Consider the following 20,240-nt stretch of genomic DNA (forward strand, 5'->3'; position numbering starts at 1 on the left):
GTCCCCCTCTTCCTTCAGCTGGAGAACACCACGGGGGAGAGGTGGTTCCGAGTTCACACACAAAATCCTGGCTTTGAGCCCTCTCTGGCACCCTCCTCATCCCCTGGTGTGGGCAGAGCACCTGCCCGAGGGTCCCTTCATTTTTTTTGCCACCCACAGACCTCAAAGCAGTAACTCGTGCCCTGGCTCTTATGTCAGGGTCCCCGGTGGGTTTGAGTTTTGCTGTCTGGGGGTGGCCCGGGAGCAGCAGGCTCTGCAGCAGGGTGGGGATGTGTCAGCAGCACAGAGCGGGGCCAGGACGGTGACTCCTGGCCGTGTGGGGTGAGCTTGGGGGGTTCTCAGGCCCAGGGCTGGCAGGGGAAGGGCCCTGGCCAGGCTGGCCCCAGCTGGGTGAGTCACCTTGGGCAGGGCCTGTCACTTTGGGGGGTGGCAGTGGTGGGGGGCAAGGCAGGAGCTGGGCTGTGACAGAGGCACTGCAGTCCCCATCTGTCAACAAGGGTCACTCCAGCCCCTTCCAGGGAGCAAACATTTTGTGGCACATTCCCCCCAGGGCTGCTTGGGGTCACCCTTCCTAGAGGGAAATGGACACCAGGAGGATTCTGTGCCTTGTTTCCCCTGGGGAATGGGCAGGAGGCTGTCCCACCCCACTGGCACACTCAGCTGGACACAGAGCCCCTCAACCCCAAAGCACTTGTACCCTGAAGAGTGCAAAGTGTCTCACACAGGGTCCCTTCTCTGCCTCCGCTGAGTCCTGGGAGCTCCCACGTAACCTCCAGGCTGGGACATTTTGTCTCAGGGGACAGGGGACACAGCTCCGAGCCTGCGTAAGCGAGAAGCAGCTGTGCTGTGACTCCTTGGATGGAGCCAGCGCTGTGTAAGCTGAGCTGAGCCCGCTCTGGGGCTCCGTGGCCACCGAGGGGGACAGCTGGCACCAGGCACGGGCAGGACAGAGGGGACACCTGCCACTGGGCACGGGCAGGACAGCAGCCGGGAACAGAGCAGGGCTCTGCTTCTCTGCCTTCAGCGTGAAGGTTTTGCCTCCTCACTTTGAGCAGAGATTCCCAGGGAAGGCCAAGGCAGGACTCCCCAGTGCCCAGAGCAGCCCCCTGGTGTCCCTCTCCCATGTGGTGGCACCGCTCCTGCCCGGCCCCGTGAGCGCAGACCGGACATTCCTGTGCCTCAGCTTCTCCTGACACCCCGGGAGGATGATGAGGGTGCAGGAGGCCTGACTCAGCCGTGCCGGCTCCAGGGCTTTACCAGGCAGCAGGAAAGCTCAGCACAATGACGGCTAGGGAGGGGCCAGGCAGCCCAGGAAGCGCTGGGAGGAACCGGGGTTTTCTCACACCCCCTCGGCTCCTCTGGCTCCTGGCACGCTCCGCTCTCCCGCCGCCCTGGGGTCTGCTCGGATTGGACATGGGGACTTGGAAGCACAGGCAAGCCTGGCTGATGTGACATTCCTCCATGGTAAGGCCTCTCTTCCCAAGGAATGGGATAGCTCCCATGTCTGGGGCCGGTGCTGGCTCCTGACCCTGCATCCCTCCATCGGCTGCTCCGCATCCCCAGGGCAGGTGCTGCCCTGTGGAGACCTGTCCTGCTGCCAGGAGCTCCTGCTGCCCTCCTCCTCCCAAAGTGCTGCTCTCCTGATGCTGCTGGTGCCAGGAGAGAGCGTGGGCACCTGGCAGGGGATGATGGCGTGGGGCTGTCCTGGCACTGTCCCAAACCAAGATCATCTCTGCTGGCGAGGAGGATGGAGAGCAGGGGCAGTCGCTGTGCCAGGCTGCTCCGTGCCCCAGCAGGGCAGGCAGCCAGGCATGTGCTGCTCCCTGGGAGCCCAGGGGCTCCGTCATTCCCATGCTGGCACTCGAGTGCCAGTCTCTTGGCTGGGGTCCCACTCCCTGTGAGCGAAATTCCCCACTGTCCCTGGCAAATCCCGACTGGCAGAGCCCCGCTCCTGGTGAGGGCGGCCGCAGCCAGGCTGGGAAGAGCCGAGCCGGGTGTTTCGCGGCACCCTTGCCCGGGAGCAGATTATTCACCCTTCAGCCTCCGTCCCCAAACAGGTCTGTGCGCTCCACCTCGCTGCTGCTTGTAAATATTTCTCTCTCCGGGGTGGGATGGCTGCTCCCTGGGCGGTAACAGCGCCCGGGACGCTGCCGCTTGGCGGCCAAGCCAGGCTGCTCGCCAGGAGCCCACGGGGGCTGGCTGCTGTCTCTCACCGCCCCCTGCCAGGAGCATTCCGGGGGTGTTTCCATGCTGAGCCTGCGGGGCTCCGAGCAGGAGGCTGTGTCCCCCAGGGCCAGGCTGGTAGTGACCCGCGGGGGCTCCTCGTGCCGCGGTCCAACGCCCGTCCCCAAGCCCGGGTGCACCCTCGGTGCTGAAGGGACGGGCCAGGCACAGACTCCGGCACCTCCCGGCTTGGAGCCGGGCCAGAGCCCGCCCCAGCTGGGCTGGGAAAAGCCTTTGAATCAGGGTCATCTCCCGGGTGACTGGAGACTCTCGGAGCCACATGAGCCACTGTTCTGCCAGGGAAGGGACACCAGTCACCCCGGGAGCTGAGCACCAGCAGCGCCAGGGCAGAGGAGCTCGGCTGGGTCCTGCCTGCCCCAGTGCCACCCACGGCCCCAGCACAGGTAGGGATCCAGCCTCAGCCTGCCAGCCAGGGCACTGAGGGGAAGCTCTCCTCCAGCTCCTGACAGCCCGTTTGGGGACTGCCACACTGCCCTGCCCCTGCTCCGGCTTGGCTCTGTGTGTGCTCTTGGGGCCTCTGTCCCTGTCTCTGTGGGCTCCTCCCCTGCCCTGTGCAGGAGCCACCAGCTCTCTGTGGGCACCGAGTGCTGGCTCTGCCCGGCTGGCAGGGGCATGGCTGCCACCTCACCAGGAGGACTCTCGGTTTGAATTACTGATGGGGGCACACAGGGCACAGCCATGGCAGGGAGACAGGAAAGATGCTCAGATGCTGATCTTGCCTCAGTTTCCCTCTCACTGAAGTGCTAGCCCCTTGTCAAGCCCCAGCACTCCCTGTGAGTAACCAGGGGAAGGTGCTGGGCTGGCTGTCTCAGCCTGCTCCCTGTCTCAGCCAGAGCTGGGCCTGGGCATCATCCTGTGACCAGGCCACTGCCTCCCACCTGGAGGAGGCACTGGGGGTATCTCTGCAGTCCCAGGAGTGGGACAGCCACGGGATGGTGCAGCAGGGATGCCAGAGCTGGGGCAGAGGTGACTGCTGCCATTCCTTGGTGTCTATGGGGATGCTGGGCCCATCTGGCTGTGCCCTGGGGCTCCCTTCTGTGGTTTGAGGTGCCTGGGGGCATGGGGGTGGCAGTGCCAGCCGGGTCCTGCTGTCCCAGGCTCTCCAGGAAAGCTGGCAGGTGGCAGGAGCCATGGCCACACTGCCACCAACAGCCCCTGGATGCCCTCTGTCTCCCAGGATCTCCAGGGGAGGCAGGAGCTGCTGGGTGGGAGCTGCTGGGTGCCCTGTTGTGCTGACCAGGGCCTGTGGAACTGATCCCTGGGCTCTTCCCTTGCAGCCGATGCCTCCAGGACAGCCTGCCGAGCCTGCAGCATGTCCCAGCTCTCCTCCACCCTGAAGCGATACGTGGACTCCTCCCGCTACGCCGAGAGCACCTACAGCAAAGTGCCCAGCGGCTACAGCTCCTACAGCTCCTATGGATCCACCCTGCCCACCGCCTACGCAGACAGCGACAAAATCGGCTTCAAAGCCAGCTACCTGCCCTCCCCTCGCTACCACCACGCCGGGGGGCTGTCCCCCACCGGTGGCTATGACAGCGGCCGGCTGTACCCCGACCCCGGCATCCGCCTGAGCCCCTCGTACCTCCGCACGCAGCCGCGGCCGCCCGGCGCCGGGCTCAGCGGGGGCGCCTGCTACACCTTCAGCGGCACCCCCGGCAGCCCCACGGGCTACCTGCCCTCCGCAGCGCCCCTCAGCCGCCACAAATCCATCAGCCACTCGGACCTGGCCAGGGACTTCTCGGGGCTGCACACCTCAGACAGCGCCTACCTGCCCGCGGCCGGCGCGCTCAGCACCCGCGCCCGGCCCGAGCACGGCAACCTGCAGGGTCTCTACCAGGCCGCCGCTCACTCCGACTATGTCCGTGGCTACCTGGAGAGCTACGGCAGGAAAAGCCACCACGGCAGCCTCTCCAGCGGCCACCTCAGCCCCTCTCAGGCCACGCTGCCACCGTCGGGCAGCCGCTGTGCCAGCCAGCCCTGCGAGAGGAGCGATGAGCACTGCGACGCGTCCTCCCAGGACCCCACGGTACGCGGGGCTGCCTGGGGGTGGGGGACACAGCTGCGATGGGGAGGGATGTGGGCAGTGCTTGTGGTGAGCTGAGGAGCCCGAGGCACTCGCGCTGTGCCTGAGAACCTGGGCGTGCTGCTCCGTGCCTCGGTTGCTGTGTGTGACCCTCTGAGATGCCCTTGCTAGCGCAGCAGTCCCGGCTGGAGCTGCTGAGGCAGCCGCGTGCAGGGGGCGGGCGGGCGGGTGTCCTCTGAGGGGCTGTGCCGCAGGGCACGCTCCCCAAGGAGGCAGGACCAGCCTGTGCCCAGGATTGTGCCCGCTGCATTTTCTGCATGCATGTGACAGCAGGTGATGGCTCCCATGTGGGGCTGACGAGGATTTCCTGCTGCCTCATCCCAGATAGGGAAGGTGACACGAGCAGGCTGGGCGCTCATCCTGCTGGGACAGCTGGTTTGGCTGGTGCTGGCTCTGCCACAGTGACTCGGTGCCCAGCGATGCCAGCTCCCTGGCACCAGCCACTGCTGCCAGTTTGGGGCCCTGTGCCCCAGCCTGTGTGGCAGCAGGGGGTTCCCCATGGCAGTGCTGCTCTGGGCAGCACCACACGTGCTGGAAGGTAACTCTGTGCCCCGTGTCCCCATCAGTGCTGCAGCGTCCCCAGAGCCCCAGCCCAGGCCGGGAGCAGGCACCGCACACACAGCCCGTGCAGGGGAGCAGCCTGGTAATTTTCCACTCAGGTTTCCTTCCAAGATCTGGCCAGGCTCTGCCTGCATTGTCTCCCGCTGTCTTTCCAGTCGCCCTCCATTCCCCCATGGTCTGACCTGCCCTTTGCTTCCCTGTGTCTCCGTCCCACTGCATCCGCCAAACCATGAGAAATCCTGTCCTGCTCAAAAGGAGGCAGAAAAGAATCCCCCAGAAATTTTTCCCTTTGAAGCCAGTGCCCCCACATCCTTCCCTGTGCCCCTTCCCCAGTGCCTTCTCCCACAGAACCACCTTCAGCAGTGCCCTGCCGTGGTGTGGGACCCCCTGTGCCCCCCTGCCTCATGCCTGGCCCCAGTCCTGGGGTGAGGGAGCAGGCTGTGGAGTCAGGGCAGTGGAGGATCATGGCTGTGGAAGGGAATTCCTGCCTCCCCCTCCCACACCAGGCCCTGCTGGGGGGTTCCAAGGGGGGATCCAGCGGCTGCTGCAGCCACTGGCTCTCGCTAAAGCCGACAGTGCCACTGCAAGGTTCCCACCCCATGGCCCACACACTGCTGTGTGGGGTGCCAGCCTGATCCCATGGGGTGCCTGTGGGGCAGCAGGGACTGTGCAAGTCCCAACCCACAGTCTGCACATGAACAGAGCCTAGGCTGATGTGTGGCAAAGGTGGCAAAGGGTGCTGGGACAGACACCCATGCCAGGGCAGGCCAGGTCAGTGACACTGGCTTAGGTTTCCTCGGTGCTTTGATGGGCACACCTGCTATTTTCCACTGCTGTGGTTTATTCCCTCCCTTTCCCAAGCCGGGACACAAATGTCCCGGTCATAAACCAGAGTTGGCTGCCTGCGGCCGTGCCAGGTGCCGGAAACAAGCGCAGGCTGCAGCCCCGGAGCTGCCACCCGTTCTGCCCCATTGCCCAGCCCCGAGGGCAGTGTCAGCAGCAGCCGCTCCTGACGCAGCCAGGCCACAGCGGGGCTGGCCCCACGCCTCCTCCCATCCCTTTTTCCACCGCCACCTCCTGCCTGTGCGCCATGGAAACCGCCATCCAGAGGGGTTTGCAGCCAGGAGGGAGGGTGTCTCCATGTGTCCCTACCCTCACCATCACTTCGTGCCTCAGTTTACCCCATGGGTAAAGGGAGCTGTGTGAAGGTGCGCTTCCAGCGAGGAGCTGTGCCTGTGGAGCTGCAGGGCCGTGCTGGCTCCTGGGAAGGGCAGTGTGGTGAGGGGCAGGGCTGGGGCTGTGCCGGCCCATTAACCACCCTGGGTGTACATAGGGTCAGAAGGCCAGGGCCACCCACAAAACGCCGGCAGCTCTCCGCAGTCCCATCCTGAGCAGCTGACGTCCCTGGCCCACAGCCAGTGCTGGCTGGCCCTGCCTGCTGCCTCGGTGCCAACCGGGCCTGTGGCAACCTCTGCCCGCCCGGCAGAAGGTCATCGCTGCAGAGGGGCCAGCTGAGGGCAGGGACCTGCTCTGGGTGATGCCATCCCACCAGGTGTCCCGTTCTCTCTGCCGCTCCAGCCTCGCCCTCAGAGCCTGTGAGCTGCTCTCTGGCTGGAGGGGAATTTGGTCCTTGGCCCGGGGCGCTCGATGTCACCGGGGCACGAGGTTGAGCATGGGATGTGGCTGAGCCGCCCTCTTGCCATGGAACCGGCTCAGCCAGCACGGTGCATCCCCACGGGGAGAGCTGCCCCAGCTCCCTGCGCAGCGCTCGGGGCTGGCTGTGCCCATCCTGCCCCCGTGGTACCACCTGCACTGCCAGGCAGGGTGGCAGGAGCCCGGGATTTTAGGGAGCTGTGCCCCTGGGCACGGCAGGGCACCCAGGCAGGGCAGGAGGGTGTGTGCCCTGCCGTGCACACCGTGTCCCCGTGTGTGTACGCCGTACACAGCGCGGGGTGTGTACATGTACACACGTGTGAGCACGCGCAGGCCCCGGTTATGACAGCCCTCCCGTTGTGATGCAAAAGAGCCCTGCAGATGAATAACGCTGCAAGATGCCTCCTCAGATATTTTTGCTGGTGCCAAAAATAGTCTCCCTCCCTTCCTCCCTCCCCTCCCTCCGTCCCCAGTCAGCCCCTCCGCTGGCTGTGCCGAGCTCCGCTTGACAGAGAGGCTGCATCTGCAGCCAGCAGGATTCAGCAGCTCCTGCCTCTGGATGGGGGAGTTTTGGGGGCTCCAGGGGAGGAAAGGAGGCTCTGCTTAGAGCCCTCTCGGTGAGGTTGGAGGCTGTGGCTCTGTCAGAGCAGCCCAACTGAATTCCCTGCCCTGGTTGCCCATGGAAATTTCCCTGAGCCAGCAGAGAAACACCTGGGCACGCACAGCAGGCGCAGGGCTCCGGCGCTCGTCCTGCCGCGGTCAGAGGGGTGAAGCAGCGGGAGACGCAGGACGAGGACGCAGGACAGCCGGGCTCCCTGCCAGTCTCCGCATCTGCCCTTGCTGCAGGAGAAGAGCTGGAGCCCTGCCCGTGCCGTGCCTCAGTTTACCGAGGGGAGACGCCAGGTGGGGTCTTTGCTCCACGTAGGAATTGCGAGGAGCTTTTTTTCCCCAGCGCAAGGCATTGAAATATCCTCTGAGCTCAGCTCTAATGCATCCCCCAAAGAGGGGGGTTCCCCCAAAATGTCACTGCAGGAACCTGGCATTGGCACTGCAGGAAAGGCACATGGCCGGGAGCCCCACAGCCCTGTCTGGCAGCCTGCAGACCCTCTCTGGCTACAGGCACCCCACGCACCCACATGCTGTGGGACTGTCCCACTTTTACCCCGGCAATTTTGGCGAGTTACCCCCAGCTGGGGAGCCCCGCTCGCTGCCCCGTTCCTGCCCGGAGCACAACGTGCCCGGGGCCGGACAGCCGGTGCCACCAGCCCTGGGCACGCCGAGCTGCGAGCAGGGGGGAGCACTGGGGGGGACAGGCGCTGCTCCGGCGTCTCTCCCGTCTCTCCCCAGTTCCCCGTTGCCCCCGCGGTGCGCGCACGGTGCCCGTGTCGGGGTACGGGAGCGCGGGCAGCCCCGCTGACAGAGACGCCATGGGGGCACCGCGGCCCCCCCGCAGCCCCCCGGAGCCGGGGCTGTGTCGCCGCCCCGTTCCGGAGCGTGTCCCCGGGGCAGAGCCGCCCCTCGCGGGCCCCCCTGGCTCCCGGCGCTCTGTACCACGCGGTGCGCGGGGGCTGGCCGTCACCGAGCCGTCACCGAGCCGTCACCGAGCCCGGCTGCCGCCTCTCCACCCATTTGATGTCAGAGGCGCTCAGGTGCCGCCAGCCCCGCAGCCGGCACCGGCTCCGGCCCCGCACGCCCAGCACGGGGGGCTCCGCGCCTGACCCCGCGCCCCCGGCTGCAGCCGGCCCCGGGCTGGGGCAGCCCGGCCGGTGTCCCCTGGCTCCCCGCTGCCCCCGGCTGCTCCCCGCCGTCCTGCGGTGCCCGCCGGGGCCACCATGAGGGATTCCTACACGGTGACGCTGCCCGAGGAGCCCCCCGCGCTCCCCGACCTTCACAAGGACCTGCGGCCCCGCGCCTCCATGCCAGGGTCCCTGCTGGTCTCCACCTTCGTCGGGCTCGTCCTCAACAAGACCAAGGTACGAGATGCCCGCAGCCCCCATCCCCCCGCCTGGGGGCAGAGAAGGGGGCACCCCCTGCCCGTCCTGGGGAGCGTGGAGTGCCCTGTGCCATCCCCCGTGCCCAAGGATGGGGCGGCAGGGGGTGGGTGCCCTCCCAGCTGCCCGTGGGGACAGCGTGTCCCCGTGTCCCACAGGGTGGCAGGGAGCAGGTGAACTGCACGTGTCAGGACACCTGGGTTCCTCTCCCAGCCCTGCCCTTGCAGTGACCTTGGCCAGGTCCCCGTGTCCCACCACAAGGAAGGGTCTGCTGGCCACGCTGAGCCCCTCGGCAGTGCCATGGGAGTGAACTTGGCTGTCCCCAGAGCCACAGTGCTGGGACAGATCTCTCCTGCAGAGATGGCAGAGCAAGGGGCAAGGAGGGCAAGGTCTGAGCACTTATGTAAGTCTGGCTGCTCTGGTTCTCCTGCTGCCCCAACAGGCTCCTGGCATGTGGACCTGGATGGGGCAGGACGGTCAGGATCTTGTCCCTTGTCCCCACCGCCTGTCCCTTGTCCCCGTCCTGCGGTGCAGCCTCGGGGAGTCCCCAGCCCCGCCGCGTGAGCCAGCTCTCCTTCAGCGCCTCTGAGCATGTCGTGTCCTAGTTAAAGCCCTGTACGGGAGAGGGGGATTAGCTGGAGTTGAGTCACCCAGGGGAGGGAAATCCAGAGGGGGAAATAACACCTCGGTGCACACAGGGCTTGTGGCAGGCTAGGGGAGCACCTGACACCCCCTCCTCAGCCCCAGCCCTCCCCCGGGGTTGTTCCAGGCTCTGGGAGGACCTGGCTGTGGGGGAATGCAGGATCTGTGGGGAGGTTTGCACCCACATGGGCAGGACTGGCCGGTCCCTCCTGGCACAGGGCAGGAGCTGCCCAACCAGGACAACTGGACAAGCCCGTCCTGGTGGGGAGGGCTGGGGCACACTGGGGCAGCTCCCAGGGGTTGCTGCTCACCCCTGGCACTGTGACCTTCCCTGGGGTAGTGGTGGGGACATGAGCGGGGCCTTGGGGCTCACATCCTCCAAGGGATGGATGTAGGCTGTGGGGACACTGGCCCACCTCTCCTGCTGCCATCTGCTCATGGACAAGAGCCAGGCCAGCTCCTCCAGCCGTGGCATGGCACTGACCTGTCACATCCTGCTGGCACCCTGTGCCCAGCTGAGCCTGCCCCCAGCCCAAGAAGGCACCTGGCACTTTTGGACAGCGCCCTGGCACTGACAGCCATGGGCAGCCACATCTGGGGACATCCCTGTGCTCTGGGCACTGTGGGGGCACCCGATGGCACCGAGGGCAGCCACTCAGAGCCACGTGTGCCCACGCAGGGCGGCCGGGTCCCCGCTGGTGCCCGTCCCTGCCGCGGTGGGTGATGCCTGCGCCGTCGCTAAGGAGCACATGTAACTGGATCTGGGTTATTTTGGGCTGCTGTCAGGGCTGGGTGCTCAGCACCTCCCACACACACACCAGCTGCTGCTATTTCAGAGCTGCTGGGCCCCCTCCTCTCCTCCCGCCTCCTCTCCTCCTCTTCAAGCCTCAGGTGGGCAGCTGGGGCGTTTGCCTAAGGATCCTGAAATCCTGCGCAGCACCAGGGTCTGGCAGCACCACCAGCAGTCTGCCCCTGCAGGCCCTGTCAGACCCCCACCCTGCTCTGGGGAGGCTCATCCTGCTGCTCCCTTGTGCAGGGCTGGGAGCAGGACTCCTGGGCCCCCAGCAGTGCCCCCCACCAGCATCCTGTCCTGCATGCTGGCAGAGGGGTGGTGGCACCCCTAAACCCCTCTGTGCTCTTGGTCTCTCCAGCAAAGAGTGATAATGGTTCCCAGCCCCAGCATCCAGCTGCCCATGCCCATCTTTGCTTTTCCTGGCTCAGGGAGCACCTGGAGCACCTGGAATTGTCACCCCATGGCACAGGTGCAGCACAGCCAGGGCTGGGAAGGCACCACTGGGCACACAGCCCTGTTCCCTGAGCTTGGCTGTCACAGGGCTGGGCTTGCACTTTCGCAGGTGGACTTTATCCTGCAAGACAGCTGTGCCAAAGTCTGGGCTGCGCTTGTGCAGGGTGTCCTGGAGGGGATGGACACCTGGCATGAGGCAGGCACGCAGTGACAGGGCACTGTGCTCCTCCTGCAGCATGGCACTGCCATGGCCCTGGGTGCCAGCCTGACCTGCAGTCCAGGGCATGGGGCAAAGGCATTGCCAGGCAGGGAGAACCCTGAGCCCTGTGCATAGTCCTGGTCCAGCAGCATGGGGCAGGCCAGCCATGGTTTGTCACCAGGCTCTTGGCCCAGAGAGCTGCCCAGTTCTGGCTCTGCCCATGATGTCACAGCGGGATGGGGCCTCTCCTTGCACCCGAGGGTCTGCTCCACAGGCAGGTTTGTGGCACCATGGCCTCGCTGGGCTGCCCACAGGCATGGCCAGCCCGCCACCCTCCCAGCACTGTTCCCTCTCTCTGCAGAGCTCCAAGGCCGTGCAGGGGCTGACCGGCCTGCGGAACCTCGGCAACACGGTGAGTGTGTCCCCAGGCCTGTAGCTCACACCGGGCACATCTGTGGGGCAGGGGGAGCCCTGTCCCTTCACCTCACCCCCAAAACCCCACCCTCACCCTGGCAGCTCCCTGCACCCCTCTTCCCACGGCGCTTCCCCTGTCCTGTGCCCAGCCCAGGTGTCCCCCTGCCATGGCCTGCCTCCCTCTGCTTCCCGTTGCCATGGTTTTCTCTTCTGCCTCCCCCAGTGCTTCATGAACTCCATCCTGCAGTGCCTGAGCAACACCAAGGAGCTGCGGGATTACTGCCTGCAGAACCAGTACCTGCGGGACCTCAACAACAACAGCCGCATGCGCACGGCGCTCATGTCAGGTAACTGCCCAGCCCTGGTGGCTGCGGGGGCTTCCCTGCAGCAATTCCTGCAGCAATTCCTGCAGCACATCCCTGCTGCACCCCACATCCTGCGGGACCCCCACCCAGAGCTCCACGCTCCTCCTTGGGCTGCCCAGCCAGCGGAGGATCCAGGCTGTGAGACCCCTGAGCTGTCCCCATGGGGTCATGGCCGCGCCACCTCCTCTGCTGAGCCCGCCTCTCTGCCTGCAGAGTTTGCAAAGCTGATTCAGCTGCTCTGGACCTCGTCCCCCAACGAGAGCGTGAGCCCCTCCGAGTTCAAGACACAGATCCAGAGATACGCCCCACGCTTCGTCGGCTACAAGTAAGGGGGGGTGGCTGCAGGGTGGTGGGGGCAGCTGAGCCCCCTGCAGCCTCTCACTGGCCATGCCCCGTGTCTTGCAGCCAGCAGGATGCACAGGAATTCCTGCGGTTCCTGCTGGACGGGCTGCACAGCGAGGTGAACCGCGTGCTGGTGCGGCCCCGGGCCAGCACCGACACCCTGGATCACCTCCCGTAAGTGCTGGCACTGCACAAGCCCTAGGAGAGTTCGCTGCCCGCAAGGCCAGCCCGGGGACAGTGACCTCACAGGTCCCTCTGGGCTGGGTGGCGGGGCTGCTGTCCCCCAGGCCATGCTCAGTGCCCCGCTGTGTCCCCATCCTTGCAGTGACGACGAGAAGAGCCGGCAGATGTGGAGGAGGTACCAGGAGAGGGAGGACAGCCGCATCAGCGGTGAGCAGGGCTGGGGAAGGGAGGACAGGGCTGGGCTGGGAGCAAGGGGGAACCAGGGCTCTCACCCTGCTCTGTCCCACCCCACCAGACCTCTTCGTTGGGCAGCTGAAGAGCTCTCTGACCTGCAGCGAGTGCGGCTACTGCTCCACAGCCTTCGACCCCTTCTGGGACCTGTCCCTGCCCATCCCCAAGGTGAGGGGGAGCCCAGTGATCCCTGTTTCCCACTGCCTGTCCCACACTGCCTGTCCCTAACCATCACTGCACTCCCACAGAAAGGCTACGGGGAGGTGACACTCATGGATTGCCTCCGGCTCTTCACCAAAGAGGACGTGCTGGATGGGGACGAGAAACCGGTACAGGGCAGGGGGGCTCCCTGGGGCAGGCTGGGCCCCTTCCCCTCTGTGTTTGTGTTGGCAGCACTGTGGGCAGTGCCCTCACCCTCCTGCTCGTGCTGTTTTCTCCCACAGACGTGTTGTCGCTGCAAAGCCAGGACAAGGTGCACAAAAAAATTCAGCATCCAGAAGTTCCCCAAGATCCTGGTGCTTCGTATCCTTCGGGCAGAGGGTGGGGACAGGGGCTGTTGTAGGGGGCAGAGATGGGTTATTGCAGGCTCCCCTTTGTCCCTTTGGCTCCTTGACGTGACCCTCCAGACCTGAAGCGCTTCTCCGAGTCCAGGATACGAAGCAGCAAACTCACCACCTTCGTCAACTTCCCACTGAAGGACCTGGACCTGAGGGAATTCGCCTCACAGAGCTGCAGTGAGTCCCAGCCCCTGCTTGCCTCTAACCCCAACCCAGAGCTCCTGGGGCCTCCTGGGCTCCTCGTGTCCCCAGCTGGTGGGGGACAGAGAGGGATGAGGGGTGGGAGGCACAGGATCCAGGCTATTGGAGCTGCTGGTATGGTGAGGAGCAGAGGGGTGAGGGGTGGGAGACACAAAATCCAGGCTGCTGGAGCTGCTGGCATGGTGGGGACAGAGGGATGAGGGGTGGGAGGCACGGAATCCAGGCTGCTGGAGCTGCTGGCATGGTGAGGAGCAGAGGGGTGAGGGGTGGGAGGCACAGAATCTCAGCTGCTGGAGCTGCTGGCATGGTGGGGGGCTCTGTGCTGGCACTTTGTGGGGCAGCAGGGCTGAGCAGCCCCCCTGCTCCCCACAGACCACGCCGTTTACAACCTCTACGCCGTCTCCAACCACTCGGGCACCACCATGGGGGGACACTACACAGCCTACTGCAAGAGCCCCGTGTCCAGCGAGTGGCACACCTTCAACGACTCCCGGTGAGCCTGGGGTGGGACAGGCGAGCAGGGACCCCCCTGCCCAGGGCGTCCCATCCCTGCTGCTCACAGCTGTCCCCTTGCCCTCTCTGCAGCGTCACCCCGATGTCCTCGAGCCACGTGCGCAGCAGCGATGCCTACCTGCTCTTCTATGAGCTGGCCAGCCCGTCCTCCCGCATGTAGCCAGCCCTGCCTCCCTGGGGGAGCCCTGGGCCACCCCTCAGAGCCGGCTCCACCAGGGTTCGGGCGTTTGGCACCCCCAGAGCGAGGGGGAGGCAAAGAGGAGACACCCCCGAGGTGGCTGCAGAGGGAGGCTGGGGACAGCCAGGAGCAGAGCCCGGGCAAGGACATCCCAGCTCTGAACTGAGGAGGGACTCGTGACAGGACGGGGCTCAGGCAGCTCCAGCTCAGGCACCTTCTGATTGCTGGCATTTGGTTTTTACCTCGGGGTTTTAGTTTCTTTTTCTTTTTTTTTTTTTTCCTCTTTTTTTTTCTTTTTTTTTTCTTTTTTTTTTTTTCTTTCTTTTTCTTTTTCTTTCTCTTTTTTTTTTTTTTCTTTTTTTTTTGGTGTGTAATAAAAATCCTGAGCAAGGGACTCTACAGGAATGGGGCCACCTGTCCCATTGACTCAACCAGGACCTCTTCTCCCCTGGGACAGCACCCAGGAGAGCCTCACACATCCCTCCTGACCTCTTGCCACTCCTGTATCTGCTTGGCCGTCCCAGAGGATTCGTGAACTGCTCCCGATCTCCTCCCGGCACTTCCAAACCTCCTGGCAAAGGACTCCAGCCCTCTGGTGGCCTCCGCCCCATCTCAGGCAGCACAACCCCTGCAGCTGCCCCACACACACTCCTCAAAGCAGCCTGAGCCCAGACCCACGGACAGGAGGGAGGAGAACATTTTGTGGAATTTCTATGTATTTATAATGGACTTTGCTTCAACCTGGAGCCCCCCGCTGCTTCCTGCCTCTCCAGGGACTTGTGCCGGGGCTGCTCCGGGTAGGTTTTTACCTGCCTCCTCAAACGACGGTGCCTTAAACCATTTAGGGGAGAGGGGGGGCCGCGGGGGTCGCACGGAGAGGGAGGGGAGGACGGTGGCTTTCCGGGACCATCTGCAATCGGGGCTTTTTTTTCTCCCTGTGATCAGGAGCCCTCCTGGGTGCCCGGGGACCCGCCCTGCTGCTCTGTCCTCCAGCTAGCAAATGCCAGTGGCCTTTTTAGCCTTTAATTTATTCTCCTCCCCGTCCTGCCTTGCCTGAGGTGCAGCGGGAGGAGACACGGGCACCATCCCAGCCCTCGGGGCAGCTCCATCCAACCCACAGCCGGCCCTGCGGGCACGGGCTGAGCGCTGGCACCAGCATCCTGCCCAGCCTGGGGCATCCCAGCGGGGCTCGGGGGGGGCAGGATGGGAACGGGGGGCTGCCCGCGGCAGGAGCTGGGCTGGGGCAGCGATGCTGCTTGGCAGGTGGCTTGTTTACTGTGTAAGCAAGACGGGTGGGAAGTGTCTCATACAAGGGAGACTCGTGCAGGAATAAATTTGAGCTTGAACAGGGCGTTGGGTGCGTGTGTTTTGTCTCCGGGTGCTCTGGCAGAGGGTGGGCAGCCGCCACTGCTGGAGCCCCAGGAGCACCCATGGAGCAGAACCACTCTGGGCTCGCCTGCAGCAGGGGAGATGTGGCTGCAGGTGGCAGAAGGAGCCTCTTCAACCCCACGGAGCTCCCCGGTGCCCACACTCGTCCCTCAAAAGCCCTGAACAATGGCTCCTTTCTCCCCTACTTAGGGACGGAGACGGGCATTAAGGGGCAGCAGGAATGCAGGTGGCAGGGCCCAGGCACCCAGCGAGGGCAGCAGGGACACGCTCAGCCCGGGGTCCCCAGCACGGCCCTTTCAGCGCTGCCCTGAGCAGAGAGGAGCTGCGGGCAGCTGGAAAGCCCAGGCGCCGTGTGGGGACCCCAGCAGCGGGGTCCCTGGGGATGGGCTCCCGGCAGGACGGGTGCGAGCACTCGTTCCCCTTTAAGACGCTGTTTCTCCGTGCCAGAGCCTGACCTCGGCATCCTCAGCTGAGCTGGATTAACGGGGCGAGGGGGAAGGGGCCTGCGGAGGGGACTGGGGCTGCGGCCGCCTCCCGGGGCTCCCCGCACTCCCGGCACGGCGGGCATGGCCCTCGGGTGGGCTCCGGCGCTGGGCTGCCGCCTGTAGAGCTGGCACTGCCACCTCCCCGCCCCACAGCGTGGAGCAGGGGTCCCCACGCCGCCCCGGGGCCCATGGGGACAGCTGGGGAGGAGCGGGCGGTGGGGCTGGGGGGCACAGGGCGCTGGGCAGGATTTTAGCCAGGCTGCTCCAGGAACCGCCCGCTGCCATGAAAGACTTCACCGAAATCACGCTTTGCCCCGAGGCTCTGGACGGCAGCAAGGTAGGGCTGGGGGTGTGGGTGCCGCTGATGGTCCCCTCGTGTCCCCCCGCGGGTCCCCAGGGTGCCACCCGCTCTCGCTGTCCCACAGACAGAATTCTGCAACCCCGTTTTTGAGGGCGAGGAGCCCCGGGCGGCACCGAGCGCGGAGCACCCGCCAGACAAGGATGGGACCGGCCCCGCACGGCGCCGGGACGGCCTCGGTACCAGCCTGGGGGTTTGTACACGGCCCCGGCCCATGGGGCTGCAGGAGCGGGGCTCTGGGGCTGCTTGGGGACACATCGGGGACGCACCCAGCAAGGGCTGAGCCACCCTCGGTACCAGCCTGGGGGTTTGTACACAGCCCCGGCCCATGGGGCTGCAGGAGCGGGGCGCTGGGGCTATTTGGGGACACATCGGCACCACGGGGACGTGCCCAGCGAGGGCTGAGCCAGCCCTGCAGGGAGGTGGGGAATGGTTTAGCAGCGCTCTGCCCGCTGTTCTCGCCTCCAGGCCAGCAGCTCTGGGCACAGGTGGGCTGGAGGTACCGCGCCGACTGCAAGTTCACCTGGCTCTGCGTGGCTCTGATGAGCACCATCCTGCTCTTCCTCATCGCCCTCCTGCTCGGCATCGTCATCCACCGTGAGTGCCGAGCCGGGAGGTGGCTCTGGCTGGGGTGGGGGACACAGAACCGGCTCAGAGGGGGAGAGGGGCACCCAGAGCACACCCCGGGTCTGCCCGTAGTGGGGAGAGGCTGGGATCTCCGTGTCCCCGGGATGTGTCCCATCGGTGTGAGATGCCCGGGGAGCTGCACACCTGTGGGTGGGGTGGGAGCACAGTGCTGGGAGGGCTTCCTGAGCCCTTTCCCTGCACCGCAGCCGTCCCTCCCCGCTGGGGCTGAGCAATCCCCGCTCTTCCCTGGCCACAGAGCTGACGGCCCCACACCCACCCGGTGCCCCAGCCACGGCCCTGCCCGCCCGTGGCACTGCCACCACCGCCACAGCGCCCATCCGAAGGGACCCCCCGGCCCCCAAAACCGCTGCCACCCCAACCGAGAGCCGGCTGCCCACGGCCCGCACAGCAGCACCGGGTAAGCGCCGAGCGGGGCAGCGTTTTGGGATGGGGCTGCCCTGCTCCAGCTCATGCCCACGCTGTTGCCTCGTTCAGCCTGCGGAGGGACCCTGCGCGGCCCCGAGGGCTCCTTCAGCTCCCCCAACTACCCCGGCCCCTACCCCCCCAACGCCCTCTGCATCTGGCACATCGAGGTGGGCGCCGGCCTCGCCATCCAGCTGAGGATGGAGACGTTCAGCGTGGAGGGCACGGCCTCCTGCCTCTTCGACCGCCTGGAGCTCTACGAAGAGCAGGGCACGGCTGGCACTGCCCCTGCCCCGGCCCGGGGGAGCCCGACCAGGTAGGGCTCCTCACACCTGTGGAGCGGGGCAGTGCGGGGGCAGAGAGCGGTGCCAGCCCTTGCTGTGCCCCCAGGTTTTGTGGCAACGTGCCCCCCCCGACCTTCAACTCCAACTCGAACCGCCTGCGGGTCACCTTCGTGTCTGACAGCAGCGTGGGCGCCCAGGGCTTCAGCGCCCGCTACCGAGCCGTGCTCCCTGCAGAGAGTGAGTGCCCCGGCCCAGGGCACTGCCAGGGTCCCTCCCTGCTGGCAGGGAATGGGGAGAGCCAGCACAGGGAGGGGAGGGTGCCCGGCGGAACCCCCCTCCAGCGAGGGTGTCTGTGCTGCGTGCAGAGAGCTGCGCCTGGGACGAGCACCTGTGCGACCGAGGGCTCTGCCTCCAGCTGGGCTTCCTGTGCGACGGCTTCCACGACTGCACGGACGGGAGCGACGAGGCCAACTGCAGCCTGAAACACAAAGGTGAGAGGGACAGACCCCCACCTGCGGCCCCCAGCCCCCCACCCACAACCCCCAGACCCCCACCCGCAATCCCCAGACCCCCACCCACAGCCCCCAGACCCCCATCCGCAATCCCCAGACCCCCACCCACAGCCCCCAGACCCCCACCCGCAATCCCCAGACCCCCACCCACAGCCCCCGGCCCCCGCGGCGCCAGGGATGGGTGGGAGAAGGAGATGGAAGGAAGGGAGAGGGGCAGGGGGAAATCTCCTCGTGTGTGTGCGTGTGTCCCTCCAGAATGTGGGGGGCCGCTGACGGCCTTGGAGGGGCACCTGTCCACCCCGAACCACCCGCAGCCATACCCACACCAGCAGGTGAGAGAAGGGGCGCTGTGGGAGCGCGGTGAGGGTGAGGCTGGGCAGGGAGGAAGGCAGCCCCTGCCCCAGGGAGAGCTGGGGGTGCCCCTGCCCAGCTTCACGGGTGTTGCCGGCTGCCCCCCCCGCCCCGCAGCTGTGCCTCTGGCAGATCTCGGTGCCCCTGGGCCACGTCATCGACCTGCACTTCCACAACTTCAGCCTGGAGTCGCACGAGGACTGCAGCTTCGACTTCGTGGAGGTGCACGACAGCGCGGGCACGGGCACTGCCAGCCTCATGGGCAGGTACCCGACACCCCCAGTCCTGCTGTGCCACCCTGGTGACACTGGGGCCGTGCCTCGCCCGGGGAAACTGAGGCACGGGGCTGGCTGGTGGGGAGGAGCCGCCAGAAGGCAGGGGCTGGGGAGGTGCTGGTCAGCCCCCTGAGCCCATCTCTTGTCCTGTGACCTCGGCAGGTTCTGTGGTCACCAGCTGCCACCCGCCCTGACCTCCTCGCGGCACGTCATGACCGTGCTCTTCGTGGCAGACGAGGGAGTTGCAGATGAGGGGTTCTTTGCCACCTACCAAGCCCGCAATGCCACAGAGAGTAGGTGGCTAAGTGGGGGCAGAGGCTGCTCAGGGTGGGTGATGCCACCTCCATCTTTGGGGGGCTTCAAGGCCAGGCTGGATAAAAACCTGGGAAAAACAGCTCTTGTACCACAGCTGGCCCTGCTTGGAGCAAAAGGCCCCCAGGGCCCCTTCTCACCTTGTTTCTCACCTGGTTTATCCTATAACATCACAGCCGTGGTGATGGCACCTGGAAGGGCTCGCCTGCACAGAGGTGTGATCCATGACCCCGGGGCTGCCCCCAAATACCCCAGGGAATTTGGGATCTCCCTAAGCTGGATCTGCCAGATCCCCTGGCCAGTGAGCAAGACAGGGGTGGTCAGCATGGGAGCACAGTGGCTCCCAGCCCTGCCCTGCCCTCTCCCCTTGCAGAGACCTGCAGCCCCGCAGAGTTTTCCTGTGGGAATGGCGAGTGCCGGGCGCTGGAGTCTGTGTGTGACGGCTGGCACGACTGCCCCGATGGCACCGACGAGCTGAACTGCACCGGGGTGTCCTACCCGGCCTTCGGTGAGTGCCAGCACCCCTGGGAGCCCCGCTCAGCACCCAGCCCGCCCTGAGCCCAGCTGGCACAGCCGGTGGGCAGCCCTGCCTCTGGCACAACCCCTCTCCCTGCGGCAGGGTCTGTCTGCGAGCCCGTGGAGGTGGAGATGTGCCTGGGGCTGGGCTACAACGCCACCTCCTTCCCCAACATCTGGCTGGCCATCCCGGACCAGGAGGGAGCTGCCGAGGTGCTGCAGGACTACCAGGTGAGCTGGCCGGGGGCTGTCCCCACACTGCCGCGCTCCGCAGCTGTGAGAGCTGCCCTCCCCTGGTGCGCCGGCCTCACACCGCTGTCCCCGCTGTCCCCGCTGTCCCGCAGACGCTGATGGAGCTGGCGTGTTATCAGCACCTCCGCCTGCTCATCTGCAGCCTCTTCGTGCCCAAGTGCACCCCAGACGGGGGCGTGCTGCAGCCCTGCCGCGCCGTGTGCCTGGCGGCGGAGCTGCGCTGCCAGCAGTCCCTCGGCCTCCTCGGCATCCTCTGGCCCATCAACTGCAACATCCTGCCCGACTCCAGCGACCCCGTGGAGTGCTTCCAGCCCTGAGCCGGCCGGAGGAGAGCAGCAGGGGCTGAAGCCACCCTCCCCACCCCAAATGTCCCTCCTGTGCTCTTCCTGAGTAAATACCCAGCTGTTGGGTGGCCCCTCAGCTGCTCTGGGCTCAGCCCCTGTGCCCAGTGCTTGGCTTGGTGCCTGGATGCCACAGGCTTGCCCACAGCTCCATCTCCCTATCATATCCCATAGGGAAAGGCTTGTGCTGGAGGGGCAGGAGGGAAAGGGTTAATGCTCCCCAAACGGAGCAAGGCTGGGCAGAGGTGAGCCAGGCTGCAGGGACAGGAGCCCAGGGCTGCCCGTGTCCCACAGCCCCAAAGCCAGCAGAATAAAACAGCGTGAGCAGCTGACAACCCCAAAGCAGCAGGTGACTCATTTGGGGTCTACGTGTGGGTGCTGCCAGATCCTGGGGAAACTGAGGAATGGCTGGAGGGAGGGAAGCCAGGGATGGGGTGGGGGATCTGAGCAGGGATGGAGGAGCACAGGGGACACTGCAGGGAACAGTGGGCAGCTGGCTGTGCCCTCACTGG

The 20,240-nt window shown here is 65.8% G+C and overlaps 2 protein-coding genes across 3 annotated transcripts; both read left to right on the forward strand.

Moving 5' to 3' along the window:
• The first annotated feature begins 2,498 nt into the window (after positions 1-2,498).
• USP2 (ubiquitin specific peptidase 2) lies at positions 2,499-13,720 on the forward strand. 2 transcript variants are annotated; one of them, XM_054647516.2, is made up of 13 exons: positions 2,499-2,627; positions 3,522-4,270; positions 10,981-11,031; positions 11,257-11,380; positions 11,612-11,723; positions 11,804-11,914; positions 12,066-12,130; positions 12,219-12,322; positions 12,403-12,483; positions 12,598-12,676; positions 12,781-12,888; positions 13,285-13,405; positions 13,498-13,720. In XM_054647516.2, exons 1-13 carry the CDS (start codon positions 2,504-2,506, stop codon positions 13,583-13,585), a joined length of 1,917 nt encoding a protein of 638 aa, XP_054503491.2. In that variant the 5' UTR covers positions 2,499-2,503; the 3' UTR covers positions 13,586-13,720. The 2 variants fall into 2 exon arrangements, with proteins under 2 accessions (XP_054503491.2, XP_054503492.2); XM_054647517.2 differs by lacking the exons at positions 2,499-2,627; positions 3,522-4,270 and adding an exon at positions 8,134-8,514.
• A 1,953-nt stretch (positions 13,721-15,673) lies between these two features.
• Positions 15,674-20,038, forward strand: MFRP (membrane frizzled-related protein). Its single transcript, XM_054647518.2, has 13 exons — positions 15,674-15,814; positions 15,903-16,014; positions 16,304-16,432; positions 16,719-16,880; positions 16,958-17,201; positions 17,276-17,406; positions 17,535-17,660; positions 17,937-18,013; positions 18,150-18,298; positions 18,470-18,600; positions 18,993-19,127; positions 19,239-19,366; positions 19,480-20,038. The coding sequence occupies exons 1-13, from the start codon at positions 15,761-15,763 to the stop codon at positions 19,702-19,704; spliced, it is 1,803 nt and encodes a 600-aa protein (XP_054503493.2). The 5' UTR covers positions 15,674-15,760; the 3' UTR covers positions 19,705-20,038.
• Positions 20,039-20,240: the final 202 nt, after the last annotated feature.

This window comes from Agelaius phoeniceus, chromosome 23 (genome assembly GCF_051311805.1).
Source record: "Agelaius phoeniceus isolate bAgePho1 chromosome 23, bAgePho1.hap1, whole genome shotgun sequence".
In the NCBI taxonomy this organism is placed as follows: domain Eukaryota; kingdom Metazoa; phylum Chordata; class Aves; order Passeriformes; family Icteridae; genus Agelaius; species Agelaius phoeniceus.

Coding starts and splice junctions, on each gene's coding strand:
- USP2 (XM_054647516.2), top strand. CDS start 2,504: ATGAGCCACTGTTCTGCCAGGGAAGGGACACCAGTCACCCCGGGAGCT. Junction 11,381..11,611: donor GCGCACGGCGCTCATGTCAG/GTAACTGCCCAG, acceptor CTCTGCCTGCAG/AGTTTGCAAAGCTGATTCAG. Junction 11,724..11,803: donor CCACGCTTCGTCGGCTACAA/GTAAGGGGGGGT, acceptor CGTGTCTTGCAG/CCAGCAGGATGCACAGGAAT.
- MFRP (XM_054647518.2), top strand. CDS start 15,761: ATGAAAGACTTCACCGAAATCACGCTTTGCCCCGAGGCTCTGGACGGC. Junction 15,815..15,902: donor AGGCTCTGGACGGCAGCAAG/GTAGGGCTGGGG, acceptor GCTGTCCCACAG/ACAGAATTCTGCAACCCCGT. Junction 17,661..17,936: donor CTGCAGCCTGAAACACAAAG/GTGAGAGGGACA, acceptor GTGTCCCTCCAG/AATGTGGGGGGCCGCTGACG.